Raw genomic sequence first — 20,026 nt, 5'->3', positions numbered from 1 at the left:
TTAAATTCTGTGGCGCACTGATTGTTATGCTGCTGCGGTGCAATTTAGATGGATTTTCATGCAACTGAATGCATTGCTGGTTGCCAGTTGCTTGCATTGATTTCTACAAATACAATATTGCTGGCAACTGTGGCAATTTGCAACACAGGGGCAAACACAAGCAACACATGTCTATGTAGGTAGGTACACACATACCAAACGTCAAGTGTGCGCGTGTGTGTGCGCAGCCGTCTTCTAGTTACTCACCTTGATCGCAGAGTATTCCTCCCCAATTGGTATCGCACACGCATTTCCAGGCGCTGCCATTACACGACCCATGCTTGCAACCAGGATACACCATGCACTCGTTGCACAGTGGTCCACGCCAGCCGCGACGACATCTGTAAGATTGGCAAGCGAAAAAGAAGAAGAGTTAATAAAAACGAAAAATAAGAATAAAATAAAGTTGAAATAAAATTATTACACGTACAGAGTTATGCGAGTTTTACGCGAGCGCCTTTGAAGGCCAAAGCTTAGCTTTTGCGGTGTATAAACGAAAGACTTAAGCAACAAACGCGTAATATAAATAAGCTGATCGAGCCAACGAAAAAAGGCAGCCCATTAATAATGATGGCGCAGTGCATAGTGCGCTTAGATGCTACAAAATCGATTAAACGATGTCTTTATGCGTGCAACATTGCGACGATGTGCTACAACAATCGGTAACAGCTACAGCAACAATGACAGCGGCAGTAAAGTGGGCAGCCGAGCAACAGCGGCAAACATTTCGTTGTAGTGGTTTTACTTTAAATGAGTTGAAAATTAATTAATCTTAACGTGCAACTAAATTAACGAGCAAACGAATCGAATCATGCAACAAATCGCGAAATGTTACCTACGCTCACCTGCTCGCCCGTCCGCTTGCCCTATGTTTCGCTTCTGCTGCATTCTGTTACGCTGACTCAATGCAGTTTCATCTCGCAAATTTGCACTTGCCGCATTCGTTCCGCAGATCGCCTGTCGCACCACAGCTGCAAAAGCATGACTGCTGTAGCAACAAAATGAATGGAAATGCAACACTGCGTCTACAAATCGTCTCTGCCACGGCTGGCATGCATGGCTGCTGCTATTGCCGCCGCCAGGCATTTGGGGATGACCTCCGAAATATTGTAAGTTATTTATCTGCCTTTTGCGATCGGTATGCGATGGCTCATGCCGTATGCTTTATACCTCATGCTGCTTGCATGTTGCATGCTTTACATTACCCAATGTACATATGTACGTATGTGTGAATGTATATTATATGTAGTATATATGTATCTTCGCCGTTCATGGGTGTTTAAAGATTTATTATGTTTAATGTTCTGCATGCCGCCACTGCGCCGCTGTGTTTGGCAAGGATTAACAACAAAAGCACAGGAGTTTGTGCACATGGCAGAGAATGGGGTAGCAGGCATGAAAACCGAAAATTCTTATCGCTTGGCTATTTTGATTTTTTTATACATAATTTAATATTTCTTGATTTAAAATTTCCTGCCTTGAGCTGGTTTATCTTTTAATGCGTTTTAAACAGCTGTGGGGATAAAACAACATGTGAAAAAAAGTTGTGTTCAATAGCGGTGGTCTCTCGGCAAGCAAAACAAACCTGCGAGAGTATTTCTGCCACGAAAAGGATTTTCGTTAAAAAATCTATCGAAGGCGGTATACAACTGTCGGTTCTGCCTAGGTTAGATTAGGTATATTCGGCAAATCTGGATAGTTCTAGGGTCCGTAGTGTTACAAGTGTTGTTGGTGTCGTGTTAAATATTGTTTGTGCTACAGGGCTTGGCGAGTTTTAACTGGTGAGCCGCTCTCCAATAAGGGCATTGATCGGATGGTAATCAGGAGGTGCAATGTCTGAGGAATACGGCGGTAGGGACAAGATTTCTCAATTCAGTCCCTCTAAAATTTCTGGTCCGCTTTAGCAACGTGTGGCCTGTCTACCGTCCCATTCCGGTCGCTGTTCTTTGAGAGCTCGATTCAAACACATTAGCTGCAGTCGGTAACCATCGCCAGTGATGGTTTCAAATGATTTAAGGAGCTCATAATAGATGACACCCTTCTGAACCACCAGATGCATAACCTAACCACTGAATCATGAATATTTTTTTTCGCTGTCTATGGACCTGGTCCACCTGGCAGAATCCAACATTTTCGACGCTTAGGGTTATCATAATAGATCCATTTATCATCGCCAGTGACGATGCGATGCAGAAAAACTTTTCTTTTCTGCGGTTCAAGAAGCATCTCACACGTCACCAACCGTCTCTCGATATCCCTCTCCTTCAATTGATGTCGCACCCAGTTACCTGCTTTCTGGACCATTCCCATCGCGTGCAAACGTTTACCGACGGCTGATCTATCATTATCCAAGTCTTTAAACAGATCATCAAGTGTTCGACAAGCGTCTTCATCCAATAATTGTTGTGTCATAGTTGAATATCTTCGATTTTTTTGGGTGTTCCTTCACGATCTTTATCACTTACGTCGAAAGTGCCACTTTAGAACCGTCAAAACCACTCTTTACAAGTAGTATTTAATGGAACGTGATTACCGTAAATATCGATCAATGTACGACACCTTTCAGTTGCACCTTTCTAATAATAATGAAGCATGACTTCCTGCAAATGCTTTTTCGGGACGAACGAAGACATTTCTGACGTCAAATAAAAAGGCTCTTTACGCTTCAAACGAATGTCAACTACTACGATCGAGACCTATACACCTTCAAATCTCCAGTATATTACCAGAGCGAACACAAAAATATGTAGTATCAGCAGCTACACCTCTTTTACGAGGGCAGAAACTTATTCCCATACCCAATATTATTTTTTTAACATTTTTGACATGTGTATCAAAATGTCTTAAATAAGACTAAGGTTTCAAAAAAATCAAAACACATCTTGCATTTTGATTCATTAGTTGACGGAGTTTTATCTGTATTTTTTTAAGGGTTAACTTTTTGAGAATCCTCGCTAACTCAATCGTTCTTAGAACATTTAAGCGGCAGCACCACCAACCAATCAATCATATTCGTAAGATCCTGAACAAGAAACAGCATCCAAAACAAAGAAGATAATTGAAAAATTCTTTAGAAATAGTGGCGAAAAAATATTGAAAAGTGGAAATATATAAAAGCCGTCCCAACAAAAGATAAACGAAAGAATGTACAAGCTTCAGTAACTTTTGATGCCTTTCAACTTACCTAGCACCTGAATATTAACACATTTTTCATCTAGACTATAATTGGTTTGGGAAGTTGAAGTAAAGAGTGGCATATAACATTGATTTCCATGCGGATGCGCACCGCGTTTCACAGGTAGAGCATTAGCAAAAATAGTCTATGAAAAACAAATACTTGTGCGTTGCAAGAAAAAATGTGAAATGGGCACAAACAAACAACTAGGCACTAGAGGCACTAGAAGAAGTGCATTTGCCATGGAAGAAGTACTCGTATATTTACTGCAGTCAAAGTTGCTAAATGGAAATTGTTGCTGAAGTGTGCTCGGGTATGCAAATCATTGCCAACCAAGATCAGTCAATGTGTATTGAACATAAAAAGCCAACTATCGTTACTTCGCTAATTACTCGTAGAAGCTGTATGCATGCAAACAGCCTGTAAAAACTCACGTACACGTTTAACTGGCATTGAGTTGGCCAAAAGGATACCCATGCAAGCAGGAAACTTCGTTGAAAAAAAGTCAAATACAACACTTGTGGGTGTGATTTTACTACTTTTAGCTGCTGCGCGCAAAACCCAAACCAAAAGAACCATCTAAAGATAATGAGTTTTTCTTCATACAAAGGCAGTGCGGGCGGTGCCGCAACACCTTGTCATCAGATTGGTATGTGTGCATGATGTGTGTATATACTTATTTATATATATACACGGAGGCACGACATTTCGCGCAAATACACGCACAAATGCATGCCTATTAAACTGTTTTACGTATGCTTTGAATCCGCAGTTAGCGGAGCAAGTAGCGCAAAAGAATCTGCACATAAAGCAAAGGATGTGTCCACAACTTTGCTTTGTTTTACTTTACTTTTGCTTCGCTTGTTTTACTTTTGCCTTTCACCGATTCGTCGCCTCACTACTGATCCTCGTATACCGATAACTGCGCGTATCGCTGCCGCGGTACAACTCAATTAATAACAATTTCTCAGAACAATAAAAATTTCGTACCCACTATACACTCAAAATAGGCGACGATTCGCTTTCTACTTTTATATCGGAGCACTGCACAATAGCATTGAATGGAATTGAAAGGAAAGCAAAGGAAAGGCGGTGTTCGTGGATTAAAGTGGAAGAAAAGCAAGTACATAATAAGAAAGCAGCTTTGTCTTAAATGAAATTGGACGCGTCTAGCATGAGCATTGCTGGATTTTGGTAGGTTGATTTTGCTGGGCTTTTGAAACTCGCGATCGCCTACTGGAAGTTTCTGCAAGTTACTAGTTTTTGTTGCTATTACTTTTCGGCAGTTAATACTTTGGTTGCATACATAGACAGCCGCAGTCTTATCGCCAACAACGAAATTAGTTGAACCTTTGCGATGAACTCAATTTATTTCATAGTTCGATTAGGCTATTAGTAAAATGAGGTTGAGGGAAGTCGGTGCTGGTAGGCCGGCCGAACTTGGTCTACTACATATCGATCGATGGTAAATACATTTTTAAGGTGGGCAATTAAGTTCCTCTTAAGCCATTCGCTACTCTATTCGTAAAGCTTGAGGTGTTTGATGGGGGTCAAAGCAGCACTGATAGTTTTTGCTGAACGAAATATTGGCTGCATGAAGCTATGAATGGAGCACAAGCGATTTAAAGTTTTTGAACAAAAAGGTTACATACTTAAAACTTTTAAATATTTTAAGGATGAAATAAAATAAGGGAAAATATTTATACTAGGTTTTTCATGAAAGTACTCAAGTTTTTAGAAAATTTGTGGTAGGAATTCCCTAAATTAATCGCTATACCTGAGTGTATGTCGGCATCAACAGCTTATTTTAGCTGTGATCGCCTTTTAACAGGCAGGGAGAAGATAAAATGGAGGTAATACTCGAGCAAGGTAAGTGTACATTAGAGCGGGACAATTTGTATGGGACCAATTTTTTCAACACCGTTTCTAGCAGATACGAATTCTAAATGAATTTATAAGAAAAAAGTTCGTTACACAAATCAAACATTGCGCTGATTTTTGAAATTTTTGCTTATTTTTTTGCATACAATGTTGAGGATTTTCTTCCATATAACATAAAGCACTTAAGAGTCGCAAGGGCCAAAAACAACTACCATTTACCAAAGCAGTATTTAACGTCCGTAAGTTTTCCGGATAACTACTGATTCATTGGATTTACTTTTTAGTCCATTTCTTGGGCTGTCTATTCTACCTAACCTAACTTCGTATTCTAAGCTTTCAGTGCAAGAGCATAATTGTCCAGAGTAAGAGGTGAACACATCCATATTTACTTGTATTACAAGGGGGTAGAACAACTTATTTAGGCTTATAAAACTTCTCCGACAAGTACTGCCCACAGAAAGTATATTTTCCTACAATGAGGTTTTTGTGTAATGAAAATAAGTGGATTGCAAAAATGAGCTATTATTTATTTATTTATTCGTTATAATTAGTATATATAATATTAAAATTAAACGAGAACGAGTACCAGCTGCTAGGGCCTATAACTCGGAGCTATTATCTGTATTGAAATGGGCTATGCATTTTTTAAGTCTTATGACTAAATTTAAGTCTAAAGGAAAATATTTAAATCTAAGTCTACTTTACCTGCCTGTTAACCCATTGCTCGAGCTCTTTTTGGTTTACATATCTCTACTGGACGATCTCTTCGATCTAGACGAGATATGTTGATTGGCTGGGCGAGAGAAGAAGTAGTAGGGTTACAGTGGATTACAAACTCGTTGATTCTTTATAATTATTTCCCATATAATTTTGTCCATGTAAAGAATGCACGCACTTTTGTTTTATGTGAATATAATTTTAAGGAAAAAAAACCAACGAGATTTTTCAACAACTTCAAACTTTTTCTTTATTCTGCTAAAGCTACAAAATTGCACATCAAAAATCTTTCTAGAGTTTTTGCATAGTAACTATGAAATTGGAATGAAAAATTTGTGAAATGTTTCAAATTTTAATAGGACTATTAATAAGTTCGTGCGGTTTTTTTTCGAAATTTGAAACTTTATTGACGTAAAATGGTTACAAATTTAATATTCAAAGTATTGTCCATCGCTTACTACTACTTTTTCCCATCTTTCTGGCAATTCACGGATTCCCTTTGTGAAAAATTCGGTCGGTTTTGCCGCAATCCACGAATCGATCCATTTTTTGACTTCATCGTAATTACGGAAGTGCTGGTCAGCCAGGCCATGTTGCATCGATCGGAAGAGATAGTAATCGGATGGCGCAAGGTCTGGACTATACGGCGGGTGGGGTAGGACATCCCATTTGAGCGTTTCTAAGTATGTTTTGACCACTTGTGCAACATGTGGCCGAGCATTGTCATGTTGCAAAATAACTTTGTCGTGTCTATCGGCGTATTGCGGCCGTTTTTCTCGCAGTGCTCGGCTCAAACGCATCAATTGTCGTCGGTAGACATCCCCCGTAATCGTTTCATTCGGTTTCAGTAGCTCATAATACACAACACCCAGCTGGTCCCACCAGATACACAGCATAACCTTCAGGCCATGAATATTCTGCGCCGACGTCGATGTTGAAGCATGGCCAGGGTATCCATACGTTGCCCGACGTTTTGGATTGTCGTAATGGACCCACTTTTCATCGCCAGTCACAATTCGATGCAAAAAACCCTTTCTTTTGTGCCGTTGAAGCAGTTGTTCGCATGCCATAAAACGGCGTTCAACGTCTCTTGGCTTCAATTCATACGGCACCCAATGGCCTACCTTTCGGATCATTCCCATGGCTTTTAAACGTTTGGAAATGGTTGATTGATCAACTCCCAAAGTTTTTGCAACCTCTTCTTGCGTTTGAGCCGGATCTTGATCGAGCAATTCCTCCAATTCGGTATCCATGAACTTTGGCGGCGCACCCTCGCGTTCTTCGTCTTCCAAGCCAAAATCACCACTTTTAAAGCGTGCAAACCACTTCTGGCACGTTCGCTCAGCTAGAGCATGCTCACCATAAACTTCCACCAAGATACGATGACTTTCGGCTGCTTTTTTCTTCATATTAAAATAATGAAGAAGAATTCCCCGCAAAAACACATTATTTGGCACGAAATTCGACATTTTCAAGTGTGGTAAATATTGTTGTTTACGCTTCAAATAAAAAACTTATACTGACGTTTGTGCCTTACGACAGTAGCTCTCCAATGAATGTTTGGAAATGTGGATCGATGGAATAATAATCAAGTTACGCCATCTGTTGTAAAACCGCACGAACTAATTAATAGACCTATTAGCAAAAAGTCTTAAACTTGGATTTAAATAATTTTTAGACAAGGAGCTACACTGTAAAAGAAAAAGAGTGAATATTAAAGAAAGAAGAAAAATAGCCAAGGTTTGTCAAAATTTTAATGTGCTACTATTTTTCCGTAACGGACTTGTAGAATAAGACCAAATATCGAAATAAAAACCAAGTATCGTGCAGTGATAAAATTATTTTCTTTGGGAGATTATCAGCTATAAAAATTCTTAAAAAAAATTTATAAAATGTTAAAAGGAAAGGCAATTAGCACCAACACATATTTTCCAAAAACGAATTTGGGACAAATTCCATTCCATTTTATATGACAAATGACAAATCACATCTGACTATTAAAGGTCACGAATGGAAACCAAAATAATAACTTGAATCGCAAAAGGGTTGACGGCAAATGATAAGTTAGATTTAGAGTAGTGGGTACAGATTTCGTTTGCTCCATTCGTCATTCAATTGTTTCACGTAAAAAAATTTCACTTCACTTCTTATTTGCCATTAAGGTGCTTGCATTTTTACTGAAGCAGAGTAGAAGTGCAACCGCCCGTCATAAGTGACATAGCGCCAATTCATGTTGCCAACTTTACACAACAATTATTCAAAATTCGCTAAGGTGTTGTCGAAAACGTGCAACACAAATCGCGCTAGGCATTCAGACTTGTCGTTAAAAAAATTTAATTTAAAAAAAGATGAAAAAACTAAACAAACAACTGCCGTTATACGGCGTTGACCACAAAATAAAAACCCAATTTGTAAAGCAGTCACCAGACCTAACTACATACGAAAGCACCACCAACTCCAGCATTCACGATGACACAGTAGAGATGCGCCGTGAATTTCGCCGTGTAAACTCATTTAAAAATCATTTGTGTAGTTCTAAAATCTGCAGCATCTTTAGGACGTTACTGCTGTTGCTGTTGTTGCAGCTGATGCTCCAGCAACAACATCGTTAACGTCAGCAACTAGCAATCAGCCATCGCTCATCACAAGCTGTCTGGCACGCCGGCTAGCAGGCCGTTTGGCAAGCAATCAAAAAGGGAACACCACACTCACGACTGTGTGCCGTTTAAGTGCAACAAATCGGCGCTGACCGACTAACTCTGGCTGCAGTAAATTTGTCTGTATGTATAGTATGCGCATATCTATCTATGCTTATGTACGTTTGCTGCATATTGAGTTAGTTGCAGTGCTGACAAGCCGCTTACAATCGTAACAACAATCAATACAGTCGCAGACACTTTCTTGCCGCTGTCGCCGCTGCATGTTTGCCTCATCATCAGCTGGGAGCATAATGAAATGGCAATAACTGCTAAGCAGAATGTGGCGCCTAATGCCGCAGGAGTAGGCATTACGTTGATTTGCTGCTTATGTGCATCTGGAGTGGATAGTTTTTTGTTTTGTTGTATTGACATATATACAAGCATAATACAAGTACTTGCATAAATATATGCCCATATTACCAATATCCTTAACATTTCTTTGCGCTGATGCAGCTGCCACAAATATAATTTTTCATAAATCATTTACTCCTTAACGAACCCATAAATTAAAGCCTTTTTTTAGCATAAAAAAATCATTTGTCACCATGTAAAATTAATTCTATTTTCTATATACACCCGAAGTTTATTTTTTTTTTTTCTTATCAAAAGCTTTAGCTCAAATATTTATACTCTAATAGAGGTTAGATAAAGGCAGGGTGTGCTCCAATTTGTGGCGTGCATCTTGCTGTTGTTCCACAAATGGAGGTATCTACAATTTAAAGCCGACTCCGTATGCCCAATATTTTTTATGAAGAGCTTCTTCATAGCAGAAATACACTCGGAGGCTTGTCATTGCCTGCCGAGGGGCGACCGCTATTACAAAAAACCGTTTCTTCATTTTGGTGTTTTATGCAGTTATGTACTTCGAATAGCACCAACCTGGGCCGGGAATACGAAGGCATCACTTAAATATGTAGGCATTGACATTGGGCACTACTCAACACTCATCGACAAGGTTTCCCCCACATTAACTCTTTATGCTAATAAAAAAATGTATGCTGATAAAAATTTAAGTATTACGAAGAGCATATCTTGAAAAGAAAAGAAAGAAAACAATCTGAGTTCAGAGGTATTTCACTTTTCTTTTTGTTATTTTGAATGCAGCATTCTTGCTAAAGACAGTTTAACTTAAGTCGATACTAAAAATATTTAGTAAGTGTCGCAAAATTCTAATGGGAAAATGAAAATTAACTCAGCTGAAAAGTGCAAGACAATCAATTTTATCAGCAATAATATCGAGCATAAATTAGAGAGAATTACTTTATTACCCGATGCCATCCCTATGTCTCGCGAGGGATTGAGAACCAGAAGTATGAAGTTTTCGGTTCGAAGAAATTTGAGGACTGCATGGCATACGAAATAAACGCCTTATGAATCGATTCCAAACGACTTAAGTAAGGCCTGCATACAAGTTGGCTCAAAATTAATTACCCTTTCGAAAGATTGGTCTTTTTTTCAAATGACATCGTCAAACGTATTTACACTTGTTAACTAGACAGCTGCAGTATACAAACAGATAAGCAGTGGAGCGCGTAAAGGTCAAAATAAAGATTTTTATCACTCAAAATCATTTTAATTTTATTTAGTAAAAAAGTATGCAACAACCAAAAAGTATGCGCCGCCTTGTATCCATAAACATAACATATTCCAATTTGTACTGGATAATAGTGGAATATAAGATAGGATTTGAACTCTACCATTCCATAGTAGAAACTAAAGCCGTAAATACTTTTAGCGTTTTAAGGCGTTGATTAACGCATTAATTTGATCCACTGTGCTTTTGAGCACAGACCGTAAAGTATAGGACCAATCAGAAAGAAGAAGAATATTACCCGGATTAAAGATAATTGGTAAAAACCATGGGGATCCTTCAAATTTGGAAATTATTCTACTGTATTTTGGAGCTTACATCCAAATAGGATCGAATCAAATGAGCCAAGTTATATTCTGAGTTAAGCTCCACCAATTTTTTTTAATTACTATGAGAATGACCGCTTGCCAAACAAATACGCAAGTCCTAAAAATATTATGAAAAATTAATTAGTTTATTTGGGTTTTATTACAAATAGAGATATTGCCGTTTTCTCCAAAACTATCTGCGTTATTGCTAAGTTGTGCGGAGGATGAAAAATTTACAAGAAAGAAAAAAATAAAGAAAACAGCGCAAGCAATTAACTTTTTCATACATCGATTAGAAACACTATTGCAACAATGAAGTGAGTAGAGGAAAGTAAATTGAAAATAACTCAAGTACAAAATAGGAAAACGGAGAAAAATTATAATATCAAAACACCGTTAATACAATAACAGCAACAAATTAAATCATTGCTGTCAAAATTCTGAAAACGGCCATTAACCGCGAAATAGAAATAATCAAAAAATTTGTTATGGAAAAAATCGCAACGTTAATGTAATAATAACAGCAATAACAATAACAACAGTGAGAACAGCAAGCGAAACAGCAATACTCGTACGAAATAAAAGCAACAAGTTGGCATACATTGGCGTCAACAATATTACCACCGGCGAATTGGCGGATTTGCGGAGTGGTTTTCGTTTTCCTATTTGCCGTGTGTTGTGCGGCGTTTGTATTGCATTTTTAAGTACATGCATATATACATAGTCATACTTCTAAAACCCTTGCTCTTATTTTTAGATTTATTTTTAGCTGCTCCCATGCTTTACAGTTGTTGCAGTGATGTCTTGCGATTTATTTTTATTTACTGTTTTTTTCTATCGGCTGCTGCTTTGCTGCCGTTGTAGCTGCTGTTTCGAAGTGGTGGCAACAGCAGCCGCAGGGCATCTCAACAGGCCATCAATGTAAGCGCCCAGCAGTTTGGGCTGAATCGGAGAATCGGTTGCTACAGGAGCTGTCGAACTTCCAGCTGCTGCTGGTGCTGATGCTGCCGCTAGCTGACGCTTTCATGCCGCACCAACCAACCAGCCAACGGGTTGATGAGCCTCGTTGCTCTTTACGTTTGTTAAATCGATGCCTTTACATTGTCGCAAATGCGCAAATTTAACAATATCAAACAAATTTGCTTGTTCGTTCCATTTCATTTCATTTCATTTGCTGCTGCCGTCGCTGCTGTTCCGACGATCGACAGCAATTTTCCCGCGCATAGTTATTGTTGTTGATCGCCGTTATTATTGCCGCAGTTTTTAGCATTCGCTTTCGTGTTTGCAATATTGTTATAGTTGTTTTTGCTATTCGACTTGCCAATGCCGCCAATCGCTGCTCAATTACCGGCCGACTGTGTACCAGAGGCCTTTCTGTTGTGGTTGTGATTTGCAATAATGCAACGCAGCTGGATGCCTGTACTGTATCATTAGTTCTTGTTGTTGTTGTATTCGTAGCATTTGCTGTTACGGCCAATGTTTTGCTGTAACAATAATCGGTTTCGTGTGCGCGTCAGCTCCAAGTGGGTGGAGCTTTCCGCCTTTTTCAGCAACCAAATCATCCACGAACAACTCCAGCAGAATGCCTCTAATAGCGAATTTAATTTGGTTTTTCATTTGTGGTCCACTTGTGGCTAACAAAATGCTGCAATATAAAAAATTGAGAAATGTTGCAATAGCAACAACATCCTCATCCTCAACGTCAGGAATCGTAATCAACATCAGCCAACTGGTAGGTGCAGTGTTGGGACAGCATCAAATTTTTTCCTAACACGCTTGGTTGTAATTGTAATTGTATTTGTCTTGTTGCAACTGTCTATAGTTGAAATAGCAGTGTTACACTATGTTTTTTAGGACTTTTTCTATTAGTGTGGCATGCACGATTCAACGTTTGTAGCCAAACTCGAAAATAGTGTAACACAGAATACGTGATTCCGCTCTGGTGGTACTTTCCAACGCCATCCGCCGCCTCTGCCTTTTCGCTTGCCAACTGCCCGAAATATGTAGCAAAACAAAAATGAGTTGCGAAAGAACTGACTTTCAATTGAGAGTTACGGCTCAAGACACGTTACTTCTTTGATGCGTTCACATTGCACAGCGTGGAGGTTGGGTGCATCTTTCAGGCTGCGGAATATTTTTGAGCTCTCTAAAGGCCAAATGGTCGTTGCAACGTTATCCGCAGCCATGGCGAATGATTACTTTTCAGCTCAGATGATGACTGGGTGCATTGTGGCTAAGGTTATAATTAATTGGACTTCTTTGCAATTATTTGTGGTCTACATAGAAAGTATAATAATCTAAGATTTCATTTCGGAATTTCAAAAAAAAAAATCCTATAATTTTTTCTGGGTCAGTTTTCATAACCATTATGAAGGTGAAGATTAAGTAATTTTAAGAGAAAAAGGAAGAAAAGAAATAATAGAAATTCAAATAGATATGAGAAAGAAAAAGGAAAATAAAAGAGAAAGGGGCATAAATAAAAATAATTAAGAGTACAAAAAGGGAGAACAAAATGGGATAAGAGAGAAACTAAAGTAAATACAAAAATAAAATAAATGTAAGTTGCTTTAGAAGGAGATAAAACAGAAAAGGACTGGGTATAGTAAAAACAGAAAACTAAAAGATGAAGATAGATTATTATAAGATGATGGAGAAAGGGTGAACAAATAACGCGATATACGACGAATCTGAGATTTGAAAGGAGGAAAATAAAGTTAATGCTAAAAGTTACAAATATGAAAGAGTACAGCTAAAAAATAATAAAAAATAAATTATACTGTACAATTCAAAAATTTGGGCAAATATTCGTACAGGTGCTCCTATTTAGTTAGAGACTTTTTAGTTAAAGACTTGTTAATTAAAGACCCTAGAATGGTACTGAAGCCTCCGTTTTGTCAAATTGGCTCTTTTACGAGATAACGGTATTTGAAAATTTCCCTTCGCGTCGCTGAAAGCTCATTGAAAAACACACTTGCAAAATTTAAATTTATGGCATTTAAATCTTATTGTGTATATGTAGGTGTAATATATGATGCAAAATATGTTTCGGTACAGTTTAATGTGTTTTTTATTTAATTTTTTTTCATAGATTTGCCTAAATTTTTACTTTTTTGTAAATAAATCTTTCACTTTTAAAGCTCTTATGCTAGAACTTTTTTCAGGACTTCATACAACCTCAGTTCTTTACAAAAAGTCGAATCATTTCAACATATGATTTATAATTGCTTTCAGTGGCCCCAGGCTCATTTTCATGCACCGAAAATTGTAGCGAATCTGACAAAACGGAGGACACCATTGAATGTAGAAAGATCTAATTAAGTAAGATCGCCTATAAAAACCTTTGCCCAAAAAAATTTGGAAATCCGAGCTCAGTGCTATTAAAAAATGCCTAGATAGAAGGTTAAGTCACAATGAAAATTGAAAAATTAAATTTGGAAAATAATAGAAAAACGTGTCTAGTTGTGGAAAAAACTTAACTAGAGATGTAACAAATCGAAGAAAAATGAACGAAATGTATGGTAGAACAATAATAGGAATGAAAATGATAAAGCATATTAAGGGTGCTCGACCCGGTGGTCTATAATTTTCAAAAACTCGATTTTTTTTGATATTTCGAAAGTATAGGCTTTTAAGAATACATGTACTGTAAAATTTTTGGAAGGATATTCTTAGTATTTTCGATTCAGCAGCCGTTTTAGCAGGCAGAGTCAGAAAGTTTAAACTCAATTATTTCAAAACTACTATTTTCGGTCTGAATATAATTTGAATATGGCTATCACCGTACTATTATTATTTCGTATTTTTTTGATGAAAAAACTGAAAAAACCCCTATTTTTAGAGAGTCAAATTCAAAACCGCGCCATTTTTCAATTTTTGTTTTATTCCAGTATGGGGCATAGCTACAGTCATACTGATTAATAATGTTTTTGGTTTTTGTGTTTCAGATAAATAGAAGAGCCTAAATAGACAACATCGTCCAGCCAATAAAATAAAATAATTTTTTTTTTTTTAATTTTTGTATGTAAAAGAAGTTATATAGGGTGGGCCATGTAAAATTGGCTTTTTGAATCGGCTATAAAAAAAATTAATCAATATTTTTTCAAACTTTTTTTTTTTGAAGATTGAACATTGTCAGTTATGAATCAAAAATAATATCGTTCAAATGACTGCCACGACTGGCTTTACACATTTTCGATTGTTTGGGCTCCAATTTCATGAATGGCAACTTCGATTTCGTGTTTTAAAGCACCAATCGTCTCTGGATGGTTCGCATAGCATTTGTCTTTAACGGCTCCCCACAAAAAATAGTCTAACGGGCTTAAATCACAGCTCCGAGGCGGCCAATTGATATCGGAATTCAAAAACGGTAGCCAAAAGTTCGAGTGTAACTTTGGCAGTGTGACGAGTTGCACCGTCCTGTTGAAACCAAATGTCCTCCATGTCATCCTCTTCAATTTTTGGAAACAAAAACTCGTTAAGCATGTCACGGTAACGCTCGCCATTTACTGTAACCGCGGAAGATGAAGAAGACTCACCACTTTGGAAATAGGTTTTCAATATTTCCCAATTTTGTTCAAGCGTATAGCGTCCCATTTCGTAAATGTCAAACCTTGAAGAAAATTCTTTACAGATTTGACATGTCATTTGTGTTACCATTCCTAAAAAAATAGGTGGTTCGAAAAGCAAACGATATATGGCCCACCCTGTATAAACAGGCTAAAAAATTTAAATATTGCTTTTCATTTTTTTTTATTGTAAACAAATTCCTGAAAACACTTTAAATTTTCGAGCTCTAGACCACCGGGGGAAAAGTACTTAAAAGAATATAATAATGCAGGTGAAAATGGAAGAATTACAGAAATCTTGTAGGGAGTGTAGGAACGATATAAAATGAGGTAAAAAACGAAGAAAAGTATAGGAAATGTGACTGAAAAAAAAGCACGGCCAGAAGTGAACTTGAAAAAATAAATAGAATCAAAACAAAAGAAGGACGATGAGAAGAAAATAATAATTAAACTACGAAAATAAAGAAACGAGAAAGAGGACAAGGAAAAGAGTAGAAATAATTACGACACATAAAAATGACGAAAGAAAGCTGAAATTGGAAGTATAAAAGAAAAAACGGAGAAAAAAAAGTAAAAAGGGAGCGAAAATGGAAAAGGAAGTAGAAATAATACGGTGATGGAAAAGTGTGCGATAATTGGAGAAAGAGAGGGAAGAGAAACGGAAACAGGATAAGATTTAACAAAAAATATAAAGGAAATGAAAATGTAAAAAGAAGAGGAAGAAGAAATCGTATGAAGAACGCGAAAGATAAGGAAGAAGTTGGATTCAGAAATATGGATAAATAAGGGAACAATATTATATTTATGAAAAAGTACAAAGAAAAAAGGTAAAATTTAAAAAGAAGCAAGGAAAATCGAAATGTAAAAATAAGGAATAAGAATGTAAAAATAAGAAGAAGAAGAAATTGTAAGAAAAAAACGAAAGAAAAGGAAAAAAATTGGATTCAGAATCACGCAGAGGAATAGAACATAATATTTAATAAACATGCAGGGAAAGAGAAAAGGGGAAAAAACAGAAATAACTCGATGATGGCAAAAGGGCACGCAATATGGGCGAAGAAGAAAAAGAAGAAAAACAGAGACGAAGGCAGGATAATATTTAAGAAAATAATAATAAATGTAAAAAATAAGTAATATGGAGATAGAAAGTATTGGAAATAAATAACATGGAGATAGGAAAAAATACGAATACTTGAAGAAGAGGTGGAAAAATACAAAAAATTCAATAACCAATAATAATGAAAATTAAGATTTTAAGCAACTATAACCGATCAATAAAACTGAGGCGAGACGTTAGATAGCCGTTTTGTAAATTTCCACACATTTAAAGAAAACATATAAAAATTCAGGTCAATTGAGTGAATAGTTTCCGAGATTTATTAATGTCAAAATTATGGGATAAAAAGTAATACTTTTTCAAGACGAAAACTTTCAATGCATCGGAATATGGACATTTCCACCAGATGGTTCACCGCAGCCAAAATGTTAAAAGTTAATAAAATTACATTATTTTAGTACATCGTCATAGGCGCAAAATTAATTACCCTATCGGAAGATTTACAATATTTGCAAATGGCGTCCTACGTCATTCATATTTGACACTTGTGATACTAGACAGCTACAGTATACAAACATACAAGCAACGGAGCACGCAAAGGTTAAAATAAAGATTTTCTTCAGTCAAAGTGATTCGATTCGGTGTTAATCAGTTGTTTAAAATTAGTTTAAGTTAATAGAAGTCGATCACCTGCAACTTGACAGCCAAAACCATTGGATTATTGTTGCTTTGAAAGTACTTTATCTATGTATTAGAATAGTATTCTAAGAATGTGTTTTTTAGAGTGAAAAATGTAATTATTTATAACCTAAAACTTAATATTCTTTAGAGACGTAGTGAGAGGCACAGCACTACCATAGGATTTTTCTTTCGCTAAGTATTTGTTAACCTTAGAAAATATTGTTAAAAGTAGAGCACGCCTACATGCAAACATACAAAGTACGGCATATATGCGGAAATCTCACAATAGCTCATAATTTGCGTGGCGCCTCACAGCTTTGCGAAATATGCGTCGCACCATCACCTAACCCACTTTCAACACTCACCGCGCTTACGAGTGCGCACAGAAGTTGCAATTATAACTGTTTGACAATTAACAATTTCTTATGAGCTCACATAAAAGTTTTACACTGTTACACTCACTTAGTTCAAATGTGCCATATATTATGCGCTTGTATGTGTACATAAGAAAATAAATATGCAAGAAAAAAAATAGTTGTGTATGAATTTTACTTAGTAGCCGCTCGAATATTTAATACTTACTCACAGCCGCCGGGTTGTTCACATTTGCCATGTTTGGGGTCGCAGCCGGGCCGGCAAATCGCCTCCTCACAAGTGGCGCCCTTCCAGCCGGGCACACAAACTTTTTGTCCCTGCGCACCGCAATTGTAGTGGCCGAATTGATCGTCGCGCGGCCGACAGAAAGTCGTACATGTTGTGTTATAGTACGTAGCGGAACATTGCACTCTGACCCGATATGTAATACGAGCATTCTTGCCAATGTGATCCAGTGTCTTCCATTCGGGCGATGGTAAGATCACGCCCGAAAATGATGTTTCTTCAATTAACCTCTCCGAATCTATGATTTGATGAGCCATTGTGTTGAACGGGCGAACATTTTTCGTATGTTGTTTTTGTTTTTGTTTTTATTGTTGTTGCCGGGGTGGTTATAGTTGAGTAAAATGTTTAGATTTCAGTATTGGTTGTTGTTTTTTGGCGTTTGGTTTTCGGTTGCATCGTTTTTTTTTGTTTGGTTTCGTTATTTGTTTTTTTGTTGGTGGCGTTGATGGTGGCAATTTTTTGTCGACAACCATTCGCATAGTTTGTTGTGCAAATGTTTGTGACATGTGTTGTTGTTTTTGCATTTCCGCGCGATTGTTGTTGCAAGAATTGTTTAGAAGATCAACATTTGGTTTGGTCGCAGCGACAGCGCAAGTTCAAGTGAAGTACGCGGCGAACGACGGCAACAAGCAACAAGAATTGCAAACATAACAACAACAACAATAAGCCACAGAAGCACATATTAGAAGACAACAAGAGACAAACGATGGTACATTGTTGCCCAAATAATCGTTGGTTTAAGACGCCCAGCAGTCGAACCACCAACCAACCAACCGCCGAGTAAACAATCGTATTGAAATGAGGCATACAACATTGGCAGCAACGCGACGACAAGAACAACAAGACGGCGCATGCAACATAGAAAAAGAGAGTAGAAAGAAAACACAATACATAAAAAACATTGAAACGAAATGTAATGAAATGTAGAAAATGTGTTAGTCCCGAGTCAACTGTCAGCAGTTCGTTGCTTAAGTCTTCTGTTTTTCCTGAAACTTTTTTAAAGTTTTTTTAACTTTCTGTGTGTTTTGGTACTTTTTGTAAGATTTCATTATTTTTTCTTGTTTGGCGTATTTCAATAGTCGAGTTATTTTCTAGAGTAGTACGTAATATATTCCGCTTTTGTTTTTTGTTTTTGTGTGTAGTAGCAGCTTGTTGTGGTTATTTTTGTTGTTAAGTCATTTGGCGAATTGTCACCAGCGCTAACGCTCGCACTGGGTAAAGTTGTCTAATTAAAACTCCCAAATGACGCGTCGCATTGCCACAATTCCACAATGATAACAACAACAATAACAATGCCAATGTAACCACCAGCTCCAGCGGCACCACCAGCCCAGGCGATAGCTTGTGGCTTTTATTGCTGCCATTCCTCCACACATTCACCAACACCGCCAACTTTAATTTCGTCTTTTGTAGTAGCATTTTGTACTTAAGCTTATTTTCGTTTTTTTTTGTTTTATATAAAATTTTGTTTTTGTGCTTGCTTGTGATCGACCATTTAGTCGCTTGTTTTCGCAAGCTAATCGTGTTGTCAAGCAGGCGCTCGCCAGCGCTGGCCTGGTGGGTACCTGGGGGCCTCTGGTGCCTTGGTGGCATTTCAATAGTTGCCGCATAATTACCTGGGTACGATATGTTGTACATATCCAACGCCTGCAATATCAGCGTAAACGATTTCTGCAAGTGAAATGAAAAAAAAAACAAGAAAATCAGAAAACAAATAGAAATTAAACTAAATGAGGTACGAATGAGCGAATGTACTAATCTACAAATGTTTGTGTGTATGTATGTATATATGCATTTTTTTGTCTTGTATGTATATATCTATGCATATAAAAAGAGTAGCCAACTAGCTGTACTGGGTTAAATGAGGTTAAATTATTTTGTCAATTTGTTGTTTGTTTCAGTTACATTTTCGTGTTTTTCCTGACTCTTTTAATGTTAAGTTGGTATTATTTTCTTTAGTTTTTCGCCTTCTGTTTTCATTGCTTGAACAGAAACGGTAGCCAATTGTAAGTGACGTTAATTGGCATTTACATAGGTATTTGTGTCTAAGCGAATTCATTCCAATGGAAAGGAGCCACTGAATTCAGAGCGAACTGAAGCTTTGAAAATCAAATGAAAGTAGGTACTTTAAGAAGGATAGGCTGTGGTCCCGTGTTTAGTACAAACTTTGAAAATAATTTTTATTTTTATTTTATTTCTTCAATGCGAGTCATTGATACTCGGGTATTTTTTGAAGCTAGAATATCAGTTTAGGCTCTTTAAGTGGTAAGACCAGGCTGACAGCATGAAAATAATCCGGCACTAATGTTTCTTACAAGACTATTACTTATAGAACTTTTTCACATTTAGTACATGTGACGTACTTAAAAATTCATTCAAAATTTGTGCATGGCTCCACGTGAAGCAATTTCTTAAGGACACTTTAGCGTAAAAGACAATAAAGCGAAGATAAATAGGCTCTTTTAGCCTTGTTTGGTATATACAACTTTCTATACTTCTGCAACTATTTACACATTTTTCTTGAAACATCTTAAGGCATTTTTTACTATTTGCTTAATCATTAAGCACAAAATATTATATTAATATTTTTTTTAATTCTCACTAGTACGTATATTTCTTATATTAGCTCCATTAGCTCGGCAGGACACTACAA

The 20,026-nt window shown here is 37.1% G+C and overlaps 1 protein-coding gene across 1 annotated transcript in view; it reads right to left on the bottom strand.

Annotated features, from left to right (window-relative positions):
- The window catches only part of LOC129235709 (protein serrate), a 128,791-nt gene that overhangs the window by 32,501 nt on the left and 76,264 nt on the right, over nucleotides 1–20,026 (bottom strand). The window contains exons 4-6 of the mRNA XM_054869703.1: nucleotides 18,990–19,044; nucleotides 17,296–17,611; nucleotides 247–380 (exon numbers count right to left, since the gene is read on the bottom strand). Coding sequence (XP_054725678.1) covers nucleotides 247–380; nucleotides 17,296–17,611; nucleotides 18,990–19,044 — 505 coding nt within the window. The remainder of the gene's footprint in view (nucleotides 1–246; nucleotides 381–17,295; nucleotides 17,612–18,989; nucleotides 19,045–20,026) is intronic.

Source organism: Anastrepha obliqua, chromosome 1 (genome assembly GCF_027943255.1).
Source record: "Anastrepha obliqua isolate idAnaObli1 chromosome 1, idAnaObli1_1.0, whole genome shotgun sequence".
Lineage (NCBI taxonomy): Eukaryota > Metazoa > Arthropoda > Insecta > Diptera > Tephritidae > Anastrepha > Anastrepha obliqua.
The sequence above is the reverse complement of the archived record's forward strand: the minus strand, read 5'-3'. Positions and strand labels throughout refer to the sequence as shown.